The sequence below is a fragment of the Melozone crissalis genome, unplaced genomic scaffold (assembly GCF_028551555.1).
Source record: "Melozone crissalis strain CALT ecotype California unplaced genomic scaffold, PUWL_Pcris_2 ptg000019l_1, whole genome shotgun sequence".
Classification (NCBI taxonomy): domain Eukaryota; kingdom Metazoa; phylum Chordata; class Aves; order Passeriformes; family Passerellidae; genus Melozone; species Melozone crissalis.
In genome coordinates, this window is record NW_026535797.1 from 15528275 (window position 1) to 15548037 (window position 19763).

The 19763-nt window shown below is 37.1% G+C and overlaps 1 protein-coding gene across 1 annotated transcript in view; it reads right to left on the bottom strand.

Moving 5' to 3' along the window:
• Positions 1–14366, bottom strand: part of DNTT (DNA nucleotidylexotransferase) — a 74207-nt gene extending 59841 nt beyond the window's left edge. Inside the window, exons 1-3 of the mRNA XM_054276577.1 lie at positions 14164–14366; positions 10744–10918; positions 4104–4229 (exon numbers count right to left, since the gene is read on the bottom strand). Of these exons, the coding sequence (XP_054132552.1) occupies positions 4104–4229; positions 10744–10918; positions 14164–14366 (504 nt within the window). The remainder of the gene's footprint in view (positions 1–4103; positions 4230–10743; positions 10919–14163) is intronic.
• Positions 14367–19763: the final 5397 nt, after the last annotated feature.

The window sequence follows — 19763 nt, forward strand, 5'->3', positions numbered from 1 at the left end:
CATACACTTTGCACACATTCACATCATAATTCAGAGGTGCAGTCTGCAGATTTTTACTGAAGGAAGCTGTGTCAGTGGGACACTACGTTATTAAGTGTCCATTCAGTTAGTGGCTTTCTACTACACAGCTCCCAAGTTGATTATGAAACTGAAATTGAGGATCTTCTGAGGTATGCTTTAAAATATAATAATAATAATATAATAATAAGCGCTTGAGCCATTGGCATCATTGATACATTCTTTGGAAGATATAAAAGAAGAAAGAAATATTTCTTTTTTATTTTTCTCTAACATAGTGGAAAGGAAACCAGGCATCTTTCCTGTGCTAAACATCCACATTCTCATTACCATGAGTAACAGCCAAAGCAAAGTAACATCCAGTAGCATTAGCAATAAGCCTCAGAATCACAGAACCATTTGCCTCTGACTTAATTAGTTTCTTCTGTAAGAATTAAATTGTATTTTCTTCACAGAAGAATGTCTTTCTGAATTTTATTGCAGTCTGATATTAGTATTCAAATCCAACATCCCCTCCTGGGCACAGTAGAATGACTCCTTTTATTTTAGCACAAGAAAACACAATGCAGCCTCCAAGTGTATATTTTCAGTGGGAGAGAGAAGATAGCTACAAATAAGCCAGAGAACAATACTGGAATATTATATTCCATAATAACGTTCATATTTAAGACAAACATAAAGGAAACTTGCTAAGGTAGAGACACTACTCACAGGATCTGCTCTTTTGTTCTGCAGCTTTGCCCATGTGAGCAGCCACAGCTCACCTATGAGTAGGGTGATGTGTTCAGGGGCATTCCTGGACCAGCCAGGCCTGCAAAGCCCCAGGCAGGGGTTCCCAGCCTGCCTGCCCCCAGGCCAGGGGACACTGGGACCCAAAGACTGCACAGAGACTGAGCCTGAATCAGTTGCATCTCTACCCCATCAACTGAACCATGGTTCCACTGTCTACTCCGTGGCATCTGACATTCTTAGTGTGTTCTTCACACCACAAGCCTTACTACACAACCGCTCATAAATTATTTGACTAGGACTTGCCCCATACTGAATGCACTAACAAAACCTTGACATCTGCAATTTATGTCAACTCTTTGGTAGCTTCTTCCATGTGTAAAACTGATTTCTTGTAACTTTCTGCAAGTTATTTTCTGGTTATTACAACAGACAGGAAACATGAGACATTTGAACATTGAAGTTGCACCTAGTATATTAAACCACCAGTTTTTCTTCATGAGCTGTCATCAAATATCTGTTACTTTTTTTAATTAGTCTTTCATGATGAAATATATGCAGAACAGGACTCAAGATTAAAAAGGGTCACTAATTATCAATTTCTTCAGAAATCAAGTCCCCTAAAGTGCCTCTCCCAAGAAACCAGGATGTAAAAATCCTGCTGCACCCACATTACTGCCTATTAGTGTCTGTTCCAATGTAATTACTACACTTTCTCAAACACAACCCCTACTTATTTGAAAGAGGAACTGGATACAACATCTCAGGGCAAAGTCCAGTAAAAGGAAGAATCCAGGAATTCATTGAAGGATACATTAGCAAATAATAGGTTTGTACCCTTGTTATGGGCATGATCAGAAAACAAGCTAACCAAAGAAAACAAAATCTGCAAGAAAAGGGAACAAGCCTGGCCCACAGAATAAGGTTGTTATAACAAAATGCTACCATCAACACATAAGTCAAGATGGTTTGGACCCAATTTTCAGGATGTATGGTATTGACCCAAGGAAAATCTGTCATTTAATGGCTGGCTGCTCACAGCATGCAGAAGTGAATTACACCAATGCTTCAGTGCATTTGCTAAGTGCTTGCACTGAGAAATCTGTAGGAATGCTTTTATTTGAGAATGTGAATTACAGGATTAATACAAGGCCAACAAAACAACAGCAAATCTAAAAATCAGGCTCCTGCGACATTAGGGAGACTAACTGGCAGTTCTCCAAGGCATGGGCCAGTTCTGGCAGCCCATAAACACCCAACCCTTCAGCTGTCATTGCCAGCTTTGGCTGTGAGGAATAAGGGCAACAGCCCTGAGGAGTTCCATTACAGCTGTCAAGATGCTGATTCTAGACAGATTCATAAACTTACTCAGTTCCACCTCCAGAAACAAAACACAGCATGAACTCTGAGAAGTTACTCTCAAAATATGTTGAAGACGAAAAACTGACACTTTTGTCACCACAAAACCCAGTGTCTACCCAGAAATGTTTAATATATAGGGTAACAGAAGGGAATCTCCATACTCCCATCATCAAACTGCCCCACTTCTAATGTGTTCAGCTAAATTCACTCAACAAATACAAGCTGTACTTTGACATTAAGACTGCTGCATTGATAAAGCTGGAAGTAATTTAGGGACTGCCTCTGTGAAACACAGGTATAACAGAAACCACTCTAAGAATGTGGTCTAAATGCTAATGACAATTAAATCAACAACTTTGTGCCTTCTGGGAGCAAACATTTTCCTTTGCCATTATCCGTCACATTCCTTTTAATTCTTTACCTTTAGAATGTCTGACAAAATGTTGTGATATAGAAAATTCATCAAAGAGCCAGGTCCCACATTCTACTCTTTTCAAGAAGTGTAGAACTAAGACACTTCCTATTTCTCCAAGAAGTTTGGTATTTTACATAATGTTTCAGTCGTACTATGTTTGGTGTGACATGTTCCCCTACAGCAGCTTGTATTTGATATTTATAAACAGTGAAAAAGAACTGCTGCTTTCAAGAGGTTAAATGGTTGCAATCACAGTCCTTTTTTGTAGCAGGAGGTAGGGAAATGCAGCCATTTCAAAAGCAGCAGTTTTGGGAATACTGGTAACACTGGGACCTAAGTGGAAGGGACCTAAGAAGGTCTCTAGCCCAATCTCAGGCTCAAAACAGGGTCAAAACTCAATTCCCATCATGTTGCTCAAAGGGGGCTTTTTGTAAATAAGCAAACAGTTTAACCTACTTGGCTACCATAAATAGTAGCATATATTTGATGTAATTGCTGATTATTTCAAAGCATAACTACAAGCCAAATTTTAGGTTGTTTAATTTTTAACTGTGCATTCCCAGATCAAGACATTTTTGAGTTCATTATAGGTTTATCTTTAGTTCTGAATACCCAAAGGTTTTAGTAATTACCTGGTAAACGGTTTATATTCACCAATAACTGGTATCTGTTGCTATTCTTTTTATATGAACCTTACAAATAATATTTTCTTGAATATTTGTATGTATTTACAGGAACACACAAGTAGAATCATAAAAATTACAAATAATAACAAAACACATAATAAAGCTTTAGGAAAATGAGGAAGTGTTTGATGTTATAGTTGAAACATATGCATGTAACTATGCCAGATATATTTAGACTGCACTACATTAGAGTCTCTGAGAAATGTTTTCTTTTGAGTAGTGGTCACTGAGTATTTAGAGCCAGGAGGAGCCATTAAGCACAAGAACTCCAGAGGAATTTAGACTCAAGGACTCAGACCTTCATACCCTCTGAAATGTGCAATGTTATGGGCATTAACTAGGATATATGGCAGTCTCCAAGATTTCTATTTAAGTAGACAATTCAAAGGGGGTTTTGTGATGCTAAAGTAATTAACATGCAGTCTGTTTTCCTAATTGCTCAGTTGTGAAAATCTGAAGTTTAGTGCCACACTTTGAAGAACTGAACTTGGGCAAAACCAAAAGGCAGCACAGCAACTGTGAAGAACCTTGGACTCACCTAAACCCAACTTTGTTTATCATACTTCCAGTTTGTCAAGTAAGACTGTGATGAAAGGCTAAAAGACATTTTTGGAATGTTATTCTATCATTTGTTTTAAAAATTCATGTGTTTACAAGCTGTTAATGTATTTAAAGATCCACTATGTTAAGCTTTCAGCAATACTTAGAGGATGCAAGTAAGCTTGCACTCAATTTTAATTTAAGTATGGCAGATTTATAACTATTTAAATTGTTATTATGCTTCCTGTTAACTCATGAATTTGCTGAGGGTGCCACAGAAAATACTGAGGCAAGTATTATAGTAATTATTCTAATTATACCGGTTTTTATTTTATAGATAGAATAAATATTACCGTGAATTTCTTGTTGTAGTTATTTAAAGTTGTCTTTCTCTGGCATGAATACTGAGATACTTTTGTTGCAATAAATGCTGGCATTTCCAATGCAGGTGTATTCAGAGGAGGAGATTGGGATTGCTCCTAACAAGGGTAAAAAAAAGAAGAGTTAGTGACACACATGGCAAATAGCTTAAAAATAAAAAAAAAAGTACATTTCATGAGCCCAAAATACAAACCTTTGAAGAGCAGGCAAGAAAATAATAATGCTCCTGTCATCCTGCTATGAAAAACAGGTGATTTCACATTGGCTGGACTGACAGTACAGTTTATCTGGTGATTACTGGGATTTTTGCTTTTCTGCAGTAAGTTCTTACAGGGAGTTTTCAATGGCACTGTCATTTTAAAAAAAATGGTCTTTCTAAATGATGTGCGTCTCTACTACTCTCACTACTGCAGTAAGTTTGAAAAACTACAAAACTTTAAGAGCAGATAAGCTCTAAAACACAGAGTTTTCACAGAAAACATTAGATTATTCAATACAACGGGAAATGTTCTATTGACTTTTTCTGTCTGTAGCTAAATTCAGTAGTGGGGGAAAAATTTTTGTATGAATTAGAAATCAAGTTTTCTCCCCTCTTGCAGGTAAAATTATAGAAAACTTTTTCTTTTGGATTTAATTCATCCAGCTAAGTGTTTAATTTTGGAGTCATTTTAGAGTGAAGGAAACATTTATAAACAGCTACAGAAGAGTAATCACCATCCTTTATTCACTCAACAGCCAGCTGGTGATGTGGTTGCTCCCTTAGCCAATTCCCATAGATGCTGATCCAATCCAGACATCATTTTGACATGTTCACCAAAGCAGGGAAACAGAGACAAATGCCAAGACTTGAATGGGCATTTCCCAATCTCCAGGCTGCCTCCATGCTCATTCACTTTTCACCTAATTTTGCTCCATGCAAAATAGATCAAGGTCGTACAGGTCTGTGGGCAATCCATCCCTCAAAGACAGGAATTCTCCTGAAAGGCAGGATTCAGAGTCATATCCCCACTGGCAAAAGAGAATCCTGAGCACAAGTCCTCAACATGTGGATGTCCTGACTAGGAAGCACCTAGAAAAAGGCAAAGTCACACTGGTTTTCTGCTGCTTTATATATCCAGTCCTTCAATTCTTTCACTTTCTTTGATGTGCCAAATCTGAAATACTTCAGAAACATGAAGTACCTCTAACAATTCGCTGTATTTTTTGGTCTTGGTCCTTCTGCTTGAAAATTTTTGGCAGATGTGTCAAAAACTTATTCCACTGCACTATCCAAAAGCCACAGGGAAAGAGTTCAACAATTACAATAAAAAATGTCATGAAAACACAAAAGAATTTTCACACCAAAAATGGAATGATAAGCCCTTTTTTCCCTGTATCCAATCACACAAAGGCTAGCAAACCTACAAGCATGTGTGTATCTTCATAATCACATCCCCAATTATCATTTCATGCTAAATTTCCTTTGTATTTGATACAAAGTAGCTCAAGAACAGTATTCACACACACAAAAGGTATTTGCTTGCACAACTGAAGGAGCAGTGAATTATACGGTGGTTTTCATAGCATGCCCTGAAAGGAAGAAAGCAATTTTATGTGTAAGACCAGTCTTGGGAATAACCAAAATGGGTTTCAGTCAGGACAGCAACACAACTCATCCACTTCTGCACACATTCATGAATTATATTTTAAAATTTATTTTAAATCATATAAACTATGATTGATTAGTGCTAATATACTGCTTGAAATGATAGTGCCAGCTGCAAAGACTGTGAACAAACAGAATGTTACTGAACAGAATATATAATAAGCTGTTACCTTCTCTAGGACACAGACACACAAAGAACAAGAGCCCTAGATGCAGCATCAGCTGCTACTGTGGAGGAGGGCAAAACTAATGCAGAAAATCTGTGCATTTAAGAGTGTGATAGACTGGACAGAAACATCCTATTCCTGCCTTAGTAGAGAAATTTGAGCATTTTCCTTAATCAATAAGAGTGATGCATTTAGTTAACTGGCCTTGATTATATATAAGAACAGAAGAAATTCTGGATAGAAATTAACAGGAAAAACATCTGGCAAACAATGATTACTACAGTCTGATTTGCAGGGAATATTATAATGCCTGCATGTGAACTATAGAAATGATCTATCAGCAGCAGAACATGAGCTGAATTGATACTGCTCAAATTGATATTTGGTGGGAAAACTAGATGAGAAAAAAATTGTTTGTACAGATTACAGGACAAACCTAAACTTCCATCAATAGCAACTACAGTGTAGAACAAGGAATCCTGGAAATTTATTAGACCAAAAATAATTTCTAGTACTGGGAAGAAACAACTAAAGATAAGAGAAAAATGGAAAAATGTAAGCATTAAAAATTCCTTTTTTTTTAAGATAACTCTACATTTAAATGAATTTGCAGTACACTGCACAGGGGCAACCACTGAAAAATACCTAAATGTGTAGGCTACTTAATCACTAGAGCTAGTCAGAGTTTCTACCCCACATCCAGGCTGCAGTGAATGTCACTTGCTACTCTTTCACACTGACATTTTCCACATGGCATAAGCAGGGGAAACAGCCTTTACCACTAGCATCAATTTGTAAAGCAGACAGACTTGGTTGCAGAATTAATATTGCGGAGGAGTACTTTGCTCTTTGTCAAATTATTTTTTAACACACCAAGAAGTTTAATGACACAGGGAAATAAAAGGGAGAAAATGAAGCAGCAGTGAATGAAGTGCACAGAGACAAGCAGCCAGCAGCTCTGTAAAACCCTGGCAGCACTGACCAAATAATAAAGTCCTCTGATATCCAGAATTTTATGAAGAGAAGGCAGACAGTTTATAGGTTTCATTTTTATTTCCTGAGAAACTCAGACTGTCAGGATGAAGGATTTCTTCCATTACTTACGGCCTCTCTCTTTCACAATGAAACAGAGAGAGATGCTCCAGAAAATGTTAAATATGTTTCCTGACACATGATAAGACAAAAGATCAAAAGATGGTACTTTCTTTCCCTAATGTGGAGAAAAATCCTTTCTTCAAATAAATAAATCTCTTTTCCTTTCTAGGAAAAAACAAACTAACAAAAACAAACTAACAAAAACTAATTAGCTAACAAATTCTGGGTTCTGACTGAGGAAAAGGCAGAAGAGATGCAATCACAGCACTGTTCTTAAGGCTGCTGAGTGTGCAGCAACCCTTAAGGATCTCTTCCTCTCTTTTTACCTCTCTGAACACCTCCCCTCTGCCTATTTCTCTTCCATAGCCCAGGAAGCATCAGTAGCTTCTGGCATGTGGGGATGCCCTTGTGTACCCATTAATGTCCATGTCCTGCTATTGTCAAGGATACCCTCCTGCTTGTGCTAGGAAAGGTGTCTCTGCACAAGGGCTGACCTCGGCCACAGAAATATTCTGCTTCCCTCTCAAAGCAGATATCTGGCTTCCACATTTCCAAAGCTTAAAATTAAACTAAATGGTGGCTACTAACCCTAAAAGTCAACTGTGACTGAATGAATCAATAATAATTCTGTCCATCTTAAATCTGGTCAACCAACCTTTCATTCTCTATAAATCACTGACATCAGAGCATCTCTTGGATCATCACTACCACAGAAAGATGTACTTTAATGACAATTGTAATTAGGATGTTAGCTAACGGTCTGTAACTCTGACTTGATTCCCCTTGTTTTGCATGAAGAAGGGCATTTCTTTTTACTAATGCAGTAAAACAAATGTCCTGAATGAGGAATAACCTTCCAAATAGGCTGCTGCAGGGTCTGAAAGATGAAATCTTACTGCTATTGATATTAATAGGAATTTGACCACAAAACTACATGGGGACAAGATTTCACCCAAAACACTCCCCCACTGCAATCCATTCCTTTTACTTCAAAACCTTAATGATCTAGCTTGAGTTCAAGGTTTGTTAATTCACTTTCATTTCACATTTTACAAGTCTGACATAACGAACCAAATTTGTCTTCAGTGAAATTCCAATTAAATTACATTATGTATGAGTTCGGTCTAGTACTTAAAAAGAAAATTAACCTTTACTTTAATCTTTCCTCATTTCTCAAGGCAGAAAAAAGAATTAGCATGGTGACATTGCAACAATAAAATTATCTTAAAATACGCTACACTTCTAGAATTCTTCTTTTCTCCTTGTTTTCTTTACAAAATGTTTATTACTTCAGAGCAACTATATAATTAAGATTGGTTTTATAAGCTTTAAAAATACCAGTATAGCTGTCACTGGCTTCCTTATTGTGCTCTGCATTTATTAGCATGAAATCTTTATGTTTCAATAAAAACATAAGCTTTTACTTGCAGAGCCAGTCTCACAGTATAATTACGATCTGCTGGCGGTGCTGATACCTTATTCAGAAGTTTATGCTACACCAATAGTCCAAAAGGAATTTTATATAAAACTAAGGCAGTTTCATAGACTTAAAAAAACTTCTCATTGATTTAAAAGAAAATTGGAGGAATTCTGGAGAAAAACAAAAGTGTTTCTAGCCTTGAAAAGAAAAAAAAACGATGAAATCACATTTTCTGAGCTATCTGAATCTATAGGTGTGTTCATATTGCCAAAATTAAGAATGCACATAAAAGGTAATTTGTTTTACTTTTAATGCTGATGTGAAACTCTCAGGAAGGCTCACAGGATTTTGTTTGTGGTTTTGATGCATTACTTACAGAGTAGTTCTCTGCATTCCCTGTATTTATATTTTTATGGCCTGTAACATAAAATAAAGCAGTAGTTACAAGGCTTCCTTTTGTATTTTTTTCTTTTTTTATTAATTTCCTTTGTCTATTCTCCCTCCAGCAAATTCACTGAAAAATGTTATAAATTTATTGCAAAAATATATCCTTGGAAGGATTTCAAATATAAACACACATTCTGTCATGGAATCATGCTGAGCCTGAGAGCGACAGCTCCATCTGGTGTATTCACTTCCCCCTCCCCCCAACCCAAACTGTTATTAAACAGTAATTCTTGTATGTAAAAACCTGGAAAATATTTTCTGGCAAGGAAAATGCAATATGACTGGGAAAAAAAATAATCAGCTACAGTTTTTTTCTTGGGAAAGGATGGTATTTATGCATCACCCTTCATAATCTAAATACCAAAATGATGAAGCAGCAAACAGAGCAATGTTGCTGTTAAATATTCAGGCATTCTGTGCCTCAGAGGAGGGCACATGCTGCACATCCTACCCTGGCCCCTGTGTGGTCACATAGAGTCTAATCCAGACCCTCAGGAATCAGCAGGGATCCTTCACTTTACTTTAGAGAGCTTTAGATCAGACTTGTAGCTCTCTTCACATATGAATAAATTTCTTTGCTGGTGCACATGAAACCCTTCACCATGAGGCTCAGACGGGTGCAGAAGGAGGGGACAGCTTCGTTCTAGCAGCACTGCTGGGCCTATTTCATGGCTCAGTGGCACAAGCTGGGCACAGCATACCTGGCATTCCCACCAAACCCCCACCACTCTAGAGTCTGTGCCAAGATATTGAGTACCACTGCTCCTCACTACGCTCCAATCTGAGAAACTAGCAGGTAATTTGTCAGATATAGATCAGAGGAAAACATCATCATCCATAGCTTCAAGGTCAAACACCATGCATCAAATCATCAACCTGCCATTCTCAACATCCTCTGATTTACAGCTTCCATTGAGAGATAAGAGAATATAATAAAACTTAGCACAATTACTTGACGGTGCCAAGTCTGTAAACACATGTCCACAGACTACATCAGTCTTCTTTTCACAGGTCCTTCAAGGGCCCAGCTGTTACCTGATCACCCTGCAACAGCAAAAGTTGTAATATTTTTGCATTGTTTTGAGGAGGCCAAAAATGCCATCAACAGCCCATTGAAGTGCCCTGCTTTCCCTGGGATATTTACCATGATATTGATGTATTTGAGCAAATACCACAAGTACCAGAACAGCAACAAGTGCCTCACTGATGGATAATGCAGAGGAGCTGGGGCTGTTCAGCCCCTTAAGGCTCCAGGAAGACCTAACAGCAGCCTTCCAGTAATTTAAGGGGCTGCTAGAGAGCTGGAGAGAGAACTTACCAAGGGACAGTGACAAAGACAGGGTGTAATGCCTTTACACTGGCAGAGGAGAAATTTGAATCAGATATACAGAAGAAATTCTTTTCTATGAGGGTGTTGAGGCACTAGAACAGGTTGTCCAGATAAGCTGTGGCTGCGTTATCCCTGGAAGTGTTCAAGGCCAGGTTGAATGGGACTTTGAGAAACCTGATCTAGTGGAAGGTTTCCCTGTCCATGGCAAGGAAGTGGGAGCTGGACGATCTCCAAAGTCCCTTCCAGCCCAAACCATTCTGTGTTTCTGTATTTACCAGTTTGTACCCTGTGATGAAACAGTAACTCAGCATTACCAGACACTGATAAAGAAGGCACAGAAGTGTTTCCACTCTATTGAATCTGTGTGAATTACTCATAAATTTCACAGAAAAAAACCCTAAAAATAATAACACAACACAATTATATCTATATTCAGTTAAAAAAATAAATAAAATCACAGCCGTTCATTCTGGCTATCACTGCATTCACACTGCGGGATCTGTCTTACCATGAGACGATACTTCACTTCTGAATCAACTGGTCTTCCTGCCTCCATGCAGGCTGTGAACCAGGAGATGTCCAGTAGCTCAAACCTAGAGCTGTCACCCACAGCCTGTCCCTTCAGCCAGTCCAGCACCTCCAGGTAAGAGTTGTTCTCAGCCACAATATGAGTGACAGAATCACTGTCAAGAAGTACACAAAGAGTTTTCTTTTATTTTTCACTGAATCCAACTGTACACAGATACAAAGCTGTTTTTTCTGTATTTACTTACCATACACTTCCTGACAATTGTAGTGTATATTGTACTTTAGGATGTGGGAGCAGTGAAGTTTTCATATCACCATATATTTATTCTAGTCACTGACTCTGCCTTGAGGAAAGACTGTAGTCTGACAGCTCCTGTAAGTGCAGCATTTTCTTTCTTGAAGGATCATTTACCTTCCATAGACACTAACCTAATACACATTCTTTGCAATTCTGAGAATATTTTGCTTACACAAGCAGTACTATAATTAAAAAGCTGCTTGACAACACCGGACAGCCTCTTCCCAATATTCCTCATCAACGAGTTAAAGATTTGCAACATTAAGAAGTCAGTTAACAATAATTATTTAAAACTTTCCAGCTAGTAATATCTATTTGGATACTCAAGTTTTCTGTACTTGTATGAAGCCATTTATTACACATGGCATTGCCAAATATTCATGAATTAAATCTTATGAACTACATGCTCCATATAAAGACCATTTCCTTGCTTTTAAGCCAATATAACAGAACTGATGGTTTAGTGAATACAAAATTCACAGCTGGAATTGTTATTCAATACATTATATGGTGTACATTGCCTAAAAATACAACAGCACAAATGCTATTGCAGTAAATTTCAGTTGTTGTACAAGAACAACATTGGAAAGGAACACCTGATTAAAAGGTGATCCTTTTAAAGATTAAAAAGAGACACTTCTGTACCCATCACAGAAAAATAATGGACAGGGACAAAGCTGTGTTTCAAGAAAAGATAACATGCATACTTAGGAAGATCTGTAAGTTTCTGTCTGGCCTACTGATGTTTCTCAGCAAGTTTGGAAAAAATACAGATTTGGTAGGAAATTTTGAATGATTCTGAGTGCTCCTGCTCCCTATGCATCCCACAAGGATGCTGTCACCCCCACAAAAAAACATGAGAGAAAGAAGAAAATTCTTCATTTCCATCAACTTGTAGAATTAAGTATCTAGATAATATAGTCCAACATTCATTTCTATCAGGCAACAGATAACTCCTTGCAGGTAAGGCACAGACAGGCAGTGTCACTATTTGACACTATTTTTACAAAAGGAAGCTAGAGCTGGAACATAAATTGTCTTAATGGCAGCCAAATCCATTTGAAAGTCTGTGACTTTCTGGTAGCCCATGATGGTGACAGCCTTCTGCATATACAGTAAATTTCCAATGGAGGACCTGACAGATTGCTCTGCAAGCCCTCTGCAAGAGCTGGAGAAGTGGAGCCATCAGCCTGTCAAAGCAGAGAGGACACCACCACTGGTGGCAATCACTTCAAAACATGTTCCTGCTGTTAAAGGCAGACTGCACACTTCAAAGCAAATTACCTTCCAGAAAACCAAGAAAATCTCTTGGCCTATCTCTGTGATCCTTATTCAAATGAGTGATCACCAATTTCATTATGTCATGAAATCACAATGACAAATACTGGAATTGCTCCATAGAAAATTGTTATCAAATAACTCTCCAATGCAATAAACATACTGTATTTTCAAACTATAAGAAAGGTACTGAAAGAATTGTACTTCAGAAATGTGTGTCATGCTATAGCACAATTGTTTTCTCTCCATATAGTGCAACTTGGAGAGCAGATTCCATTGAAAAAGAATAAATCCCAATTTATTTTTTTCTAAAAGACCACAAACACAGATTAAGTGAATCCCCATGAAACACTTATTATTATTTGACCCAGCTAGGTCCTACTTTAATTAAACTGTCACATCTTTATACCCAAGTTAAAAAAACCCAAACAGTTAGAGACATAGAACTTCTGCTTCCTGTGGTTTATTTCACTTCATATAAAATATTCATATGTCATGTATTTGTACCAAGCTGCAGAGCTGGGAACTTTGCCATAACTATGCACACAGCAGCAGTTTAGCTGCTGTGCCCCAGTTTCCTCTCATACCTGTACAGCTGTGCTATTTTCTTGGCACAGAACATAACAGATTTAACATTTCCTCTGTCATTTTCAAAAGCTAAAATCAACAGTTAAATAGTTTTGTTTTATCCAGTAGCAGCTAAGCTGAAATTAAACATAACACCTGCCTCATAAAACTTACAGAAAGCCTAAAATACTGGCAATAAATACCTGTGTGTCAAAGCAGCCCAGATAAAGCATTTACTCTACAGATTATTAACATAGGATCCAGAAGAGCACTCTTTATTTCTTTTTTCCCCAAGAACTCAATTATTTTTGTATCAGATCCTAATTGCTTACTTCTGTTCAATACTTGCTTTAATCTTGCTTTATAAATTATTTTACCCTCCCTTCTTCCTCAGACTTTCAAAGTTGATGGGATTGAAAAGAAGTCTGTAGAAATACACTTTTGTAGGGTTGTACACTCCAGAGACAGATCCAGAGACGAGATCAATACCTGGTTTTCCTCCAGCTTTTCAGAGAACCTATATAATGATGCAGCTTTTGGAAAACTGCATAATGACATAACCAGCACTTATGTAAAGCCCTGTTTGGAGGAAGGCTTCCCTCTGAATGAGCTGGTTTGCTGAAACCAGACAAAACTGAATCTGGAGTGTGTTTCCACTCTCAAATGCCACATCTGTGGTATTTTACTCCTAAGATTTTTCTCCAGTGCTCTTCCAGATTGTACCAAAGCAGAAGCCATAACTTTGAGACTCACATTAGGGTAAAAAAGTTAAATACTATAATACCAGAGATGATGTAGACAAATGTCCCCCTCAACCCATCACATTTCCATTCCTGTACATTTAACCTTTTTCGTTTTCAAAATTGGCCATTAAATTTAGCTTAATCTTAACCTGACTTCAAAGAGGAAATAAACAATGAGTGATTCAGATGAGCTAAAGACACAATTTATACGCAGACCCATGAAAATTGACAGATCTAAGATAAATTAGAAATGCACATTTTAAAAGTGAAAAATTAGAAATTTTGCTAAGTTTTGTGCTTTCCCTGCTCTCTGTCCAGAAGATAATTGAAATAAACCACATAATAGGAACACCCACTGAACCCTTGAAACATATTTATAATGGAAAGAGTCAAGTATAACTACCAAAAACTTAGGCAAAAGCTTCAATCAGTTACTTGTATTTACTATATTGAATTAAAATGCTTCAAACAGCATTACTACATGTTATTTCAAAACATATAAATATTTTCCTACCTTAGCTCATTTTCTACTCTGAAACCTTTTCTTCTTCCCAGTTCCGTCAAAAACATCCTTCTGGTCAGCCCCATCTTCCTCTGCATAATAAAAATTACAAAGTTACTGAACTTTATTTCATAACTGCAGGGAGGTTTTGGGGAATGCAACCCTTTCTGTCTCTTCCTCTGGGAGATTACAGCTGGAGCTTTGAACCTATCCATGATGCAAGGTAGAAATGCTCTCACTTGGGTAAAATAGAGCTAACATGCTTTCTGCCAGGCAACAGCTGTATTTAATGTCACCACCCATTGAAGTAATTTTCTTGTTTCCCCTCTGAAATCAAAACCAGGTGCTACACAAGCAGAAACATCACTGTCTCTCTGCCAGCTGGGACTTCTTCAATAGAAATACTCCAGACAGGTGCAAAAATTATTTCATTCCTTAAAACAGCCATTGCCTACAAAGATTATCCAGATAAAATTGATCAGCCAAATCATCTCAACATTTCAACCAGGTCTTCAGCTAATTGAATGGCTCAGTTCCACCTTTTTGCATTTAAGCACCCAGTGACCTCCAAATAGCTACAGAGGACATCATAGAGGCCATTTACATTCCTCTTCTGGAGGAGGGGGTACTGCTCATTGCAGAACTACACCGAAGTTTTTGCCAGTGTCACATTGGATGCAGTTCTGTATCTCCTTGTATTTCTATTAGAGTAAGGTGAGCACCATGAACCAGGTTTACAGCCTGTGCATCTGCTTCAGCACAAATCTACTTCAGCACAAACCTGCTTCAGTGGTGAATACCCCTACTCCCATGTCAAGCTGGATTTTTATTTTTAACATAGCAGAGAATTTGGATTGTACCAGTCCCTCACAACACATCAGAAATGTTATGTTACAGTTCTCATTGCTCATGTTCTCATGGGCAAGCAAGGTGGAAAAATTCCTAAGTCAGATCCATCAATTATATTTTCAGTTCTTTTATCACAGGTAGATATACAAGCTGAGTTTCAGGAAAATTAGTCAAAACCCGCTTCCTGCAATTATGGACCTGATTTTAAAATTAAATTGTAAAAGTATTGCAGACATCTTCTGAGCCCTATAGCTCTTGCGGCTTCAACAGTATTATTGCAGATAAAGAAATATTTTTCATCCAAATAGAAACTAACCACCTAAAAATTAATATAGAGCTTTCAGCTCTGGGGTCTTCCTGAGGCCATGAAAAAATATATACATAGTGCAGTATATAGATTAGACTAGATTAATTTCTTCCCTTGCCTAGGGATAACCCAGAAGCCAAAATATCTATTCCTCTTTTGGATTTATAACATCAAAATTGTCAAAATAAATCATTTGAAGGTTATTTTGAAATTATACGAGATATTTTCATAGAACCTGGAAAATGGACAAGCTGACTTCAAGAGGCTTAAGCAAAAGAATAGCAGCAAGGAAGCAAAAAAAAAAAAAATAGGAATGGATCTGGCATTAAGGCTGAGCAATCTGTTTTGGTTGTTCCATGTCTTTTTTCCAGACTACTAATCAACCACTGAACGTTGGTCACTTCCCTGTTTATAGCTTTCCTAGACTTGGTAGAACACTTTATCTCAGTCCCTACAAGGAATAATGTATTGGAGAACAGATTCTTTACATATGTTAAACAAAGTTTTATTTTATGTTATAATTAATTCAGTGCCCTAAAACATGTAAATATAATTTTCCCCAGTGTAACATCAATATGCTCAGTGCCAGTAAAATCCTTCTGGCTTGAATAACGAGTTTTTATTCCTTTGTGTTACTGTTATAACTCTTAAGCCAGATTTTCAAGGGTATTTATGTGCCAAAAAGCTGCAAACAGAGACCTAGTGGGATTTTCAAAATATCTAAGCAACCTAAGCATTCAGCTCCTTTGGAAATCAATTTCTGGCTTTGAACCTAATGCAAAGAGATTTTCTTTAATAAACACAGTATAATATGAAAGTCTCTGCCAATGATGCAATTTTATTAAATGCACCTTCTAAAATTAATAGGATTTCCATATCCCAGATGAGTGAATTACTTACTCTCCTACAATATTATATCATAATATTTTCGACAGTACCACAGAAAGTAGAACATGCATTAGAGAGAAAGCAAATACAACAGAGAAAAGGCATGTCTCTTATTTATGACAAAGGAAAAGTATACTTCTACCTGAGCCATGGCACCACATATGATTCATGGCCTAAAACCACTGAAACTTGCAGAAATTTTCCGTCTCATTACAGCCTCATGGAGTACAGAGTATTTCACATTCCTTGAGGGAAATCTGAACAAACTTCTACGTTCTTGCTATGGATCACTGCTGAACACTATCAAAGGCAAAGATTAAGAATTCGACACAAATACTGATGGCCATTTAAGCAAACATTTTTCATCACTTGTGATGTGGGTGCCAACAACAGCATCCCAAACTCCTCTGAGGAGAAGAGTACTGATCAACTTCAAAGGGAGGTTCTTTGAGAGGAAGAGTGCTGCAAAGTACAGCTCCTCTGAATTTCAGTATTCACGTTTTCACTGCACATTCTTGATTATTGTCAGTCTTTCAGTGCCCTGATATCATGTGAGCTGCATTGTAAATACTTTATAAAATAGTACTTGTCCATTCATGTCGCTTTCATGAGGAGAATTGTGAAATTTTCTTTTAACACATAGCTACAATTTGCTAACCTTCAGAGAAAACATCTCTCAAATGCCAACAGTAAAAATGAGAAAAGTGATTGGATGCTTTCTTATTTCATATAGGCTTAACTGCTTCTCATGCAGTATTGTTACACAATGATTAATTTTCCCTAGCTTTTTAATTTAGTAATTTTTCTTCAGTAATTCAGTATTTTCCAATGAACCAATTCATGGAAATTTTTAAATTCTTCTCACATTTGTTTTTGTCTAGATATTCCCATTACTGTTATTCTGTTTGAATTCTGGCTTTCTTGACTGCTAAGCATTTCCTTTGTTTTTTATACCCATTATACCAATCTTTCAGTGCCTAAAAATCATACAGCAGGTGTTTTTCCTGTTTTAAAAATTGTTTCTCCCACATTCCTTTTTATAGCATCAAGCTGCAGCTGGGGAGATTCAGGTTAGACATTAGGAGGAATTTCTTCACAGGAAGAGTGATTAGGCATAGGAATGAGGGTACAGGGAGGTGGTGGAGTCACCAACCCTGGAGGTGTTTAAGGAAACACTGGATGTGGCACTAGGTTGACAAGGTGGTGCTCAGTCAAAGGTGGGACTCAACGTTAGAGATATTTTCCAGCCTAACTGATTTTGTGATGTTTTTGTTCTTTGAACCACTGGAATATTTTTAGGGGGCAGTTCTGAGCTATACGTGCTTGAATTATTCCCATCAAAGGTGATAAACTCCATAAGAAGCCATATGACCAAGAATTTCATGAAAACTTATTAAATGATGGCATGCTTTGAATGTGCTTGCTTGGCTGTATGATGCTATTTGGCATATAAAGTAAAGTAGACTTAGAGAGGACACAAAATTCTGCAGCTGTTGTCACCAAATGTACAATATTACTGATATATATGGTCAATATATGGTCAAAAGAGCTGGTTGTCTTTTTTTTTTGCTACCTAATTAAAATGAAAATCTGAATAAAAAGAATTTATTTGACAACATCTCTCAAATCATACCAAGAGGTAACAGCTTGTTTAATTTACTGCATACATAGGTATTCTAGAAAGGTTAAGGTTTTTTTCTGAGCCTTTTCTGAAGAAACTAGGAACAGCAATATCATAGCTCTGAATAATTAAATAGAGCAATAGGGTTCTCCCTTATAGCATAGAGAAAAAGTAATTGGTGACAAATCCTGGCAGGAGCTGTTTCCTATTCACATCAATATTCCTATATTCCCTGGAAACTATTATTTTCACTCATCCTTCAGCCTCTCTGTTCAGTAACAAGGTTTGCAATTGTTCTCTTTAGTTACTCTGCCTATTGTAGTTGCTTCTCCTTGTTGTGATTGTTATTGGACTATTCTTTGATTTTTGTGCTGGTACATCAATGGTTTTCTTTATACTTTAGTCTCATGAGAGCCTTGTGAACCTTTAGCAACAAGCAGAGACATATCTGCATAATCCCATCCCTATACATGGCCAGGCAGATCCTTTGACAGTTACACATCTCTTCCAAGCACAGTATACAAAGGTAAATCTGCCTGGATTTTGAGCAGCATTTAGCTGGTCCCATTTATCTCACTGCTAGTGTTAAAGACATTTCCATTAGCTGAGAAATACCAAGCAACCTTCCAGAGATGAGGAGCTTCACAAACAGGGTTGAACAGTCTAAATTTAGGCAGCTGTAAATGTTACTTATCTCAGCAATGACTCAATAATATTTCTGTGGACATTTCAAAAACTTCTTATATAACCATATAATACTAGAAATAAACACTGTAAAATTAAAATAAAATTATAACGCTGTTATAATAACAACGACTCCTATCATTCTTTATCTATAAAGAATATTTATGTCCTTTTCTGCTCCTCTAGTAGGACACTGCAAATAAAATATCTAAATTGTTAATTTATCTTCTTTTAATTAGTTATTGTAACAGTTATCAGGTGGCAGAATTGATGCACCTTGCAGTGACACTGCAGCATTTCCAGACCTACTTACATTACAGAACATACAAACAGCAGTATGTGTGAGATTTATGCCTTCTATAATTACAGGTAGCACAGCATGATGCCTTTAATAAAGATAGATGTACCTAAGCCCAAGAAATGAAAACTGGGAAAAGGCTATTGCCATGATTCACAGAAATCTTTCAACTGTGTGTTCAATTTTTAGTAGTACAGGAAAGCTCCCACACCATCAAGCTGAGGAGATAATGTGATCAATTAATATAAAAGAGAGAATTAAGTAAGAATTAGTACCATAGGGAAAGGGAAGAAAAACTTATGAATAATATTATACAAAATGCCCCTCTTTTAAGAGTTTATGCAAGTCAAACCAAGATAAAATTTGGCTCTTGAGCAAAAGCAACAGGTAAGACCTAACAGCACAGTGAGTCCTGACAGGGCTCATTCTGCACACTCCACTGAAATTAGCTGCAGGAAAAAGAGCCAACATCAGAGAAGCTGAAGGAATTGCTGATGAGGATTAGACACATCTTTGTGTTATCTACAGAGGGAAAACAAAGCAGATATTCATCCAAGTGATGTGTTGTGAATTTTGCAGGTGAAGGAAAAATCAATTAGAAGCCTTTTTTTTTAATCCTAGAAATCTGAACTGAAGGAAGCTGAAAAGCAGAGTGGAATGGAACGGAATTCTCACCTTTTTAATTTATTTAGGTGCAGCATTCCACTAATGCAGAACTAATTACAGCAGAAGTGACCTAGAGGAGTAATTAATTCATAGCAGAAAATTTTAGAATCAGGAAGCAGGAATTTTTTAACACAAAACAGATTTTGACAGTTTCCACATAAAAGCATACTTTCCATTTCTTACTGACTTCACCTAATAATTTGGAAGCTGCCCAGAGTATCACAAAATATTTACACAGTTTTTATTTTGCAATGTGGATTTAATGGCTCTACCTTTAACTACAAAGAAGGTTAATTTAT